This window comes from Bison bison, unplaced genomic scaffold (assembly GCF_000754665.1).
Source record: "Bison bison bison isolate TAMUID 2011002044 unplaced genomic scaffold, Bison_UMD1.0 scf7180017864108, whole genome shotgun sequence".
Taxonomy (NCBI): Eukaryota; Metazoa; Chordata; class Mammalia; order Artiodactyla; family Bovidae; genus Bison; species Bison bison.
In genome coordinates, this window is record NW_011494680.1 from 11,549,493 (window position 1) to 11,550,568 (window position 1,076).

A 1,076-nucleotide genomic window follows, 5' to 3' on the forward strand; every position below is an offset into this window, starting at 1 on the left:
GGCCGGCTTCGCCCCGGACCCCGCGGCCTGGGCACCTGGGGTCCCCGGGATCGGGTACAGTCCAGTCCAGGACCTGCTCGCGTCCCGCGCCGAGTGCTGCTGCTCCGAACGTGAACGCGGCGCGCCCGCCCAGTTCCTAACAAACTCGCGGTTTCTGCGCGCACCTCCGGGCGGGAGCTGTCCCCGGGACCCCGCGCTCCCGTGGCACCCCGGCCTGCAGATCCGAGCCCGGACACTGGGCTCTACCGCCGATCGGCTTCGGGAAAACAAAAGAGTTGCGGAGCGCCGTTCCCGGGCGGAGGGCTTCTCCGGGTCCCCGGCACCCTGACTCCCAGCGGCTCCCCTGGCAACTAATTCCGGGCCGGGAAGCGGTACCACGAGCCCCCGCAGCCCGCACAGGAGCGAAGGAGGGAGAAGGGGAAACGAGAAAATCAACGGAATTCTCTCACTCTCCGCCTGCGTTCCGGGACCCCAGACACACCCCCAAAGTATTCTGCTGTTCTTTCTTAATTTTTTCCCCCCCAGCGCCCGCGGCAACCCTAGGCAGGACTACTGAATCGCGATCAGCGGGAAGGGAACGACGGAGCAAAGCGCGTCACTTTCCGCACTATCGCGGTGCAGGGTAAAGCCGGGAGCTGCTCCGCAAAACTGACTCCCCGAGCGCACGCCCCGGCAGCCGCGGGGCTGCGAGCCGAGCGCGCCCGGGAGACCGGCCTCCGCGGCCGGCCGGCGGGCCTGCCGCCGCCCCCTCCCGGGACCGAGCAGCCAGAACGCGGCGGAACAAAAGCAGAGCGTTCACCTTGTTGCAATAGTAGGGGTCCAGGCAGGGAGAGGGTCCCAAACAGGGCGCGTCGGGCGCAGCGGCGGGCTGGGCTGGAGGTGGATAAAATCTTACGTCCATTTCACTCTCACATCAAGCAAACTCCTTTTCTGTGCCTTAAAAAAAAAAAAAAGTGTCCAGCAAAACAAGCTTAGACGGAACAGAGAGAGGTGTCTGGACTCAGGAGTAAAAGAAACACCTTCCTTCCCTCACATCCGTTTGTGGTTTGTTTAAGAAGAAGAGGAGAAAAAAAAAT

The 1,076-nt window shown here is 63.5% G+C and overlaps 1 protein-coding gene across 2 annotated transcripts in view; it reads right to left on the reverse strand.

Annotated features, from left to right (window-relative positions):
• Positions 1–1,069, reverse strand: part of TOX (thymocyte selection-associated high mobility group box) — a 311,684-nt gene extending 310,615 nt beyond the window's left edge. For both annotated transcript variants that reach the window (XM_010838988.1, XM_010838987.1), the window contains exon 1: positions 800–1,069. In XM_010838988.1, coding sequence (XP_010837290.1) covers positions 800–901 — 102 coding nt within the window. In that variant the 5' untranslated portion in view covers positions 902–1,069. The remainder of the gene's footprint in view (positions 1–799) is intronic.
• Positions 1,070–1,076: the final 7 nt, after the last annotated feature.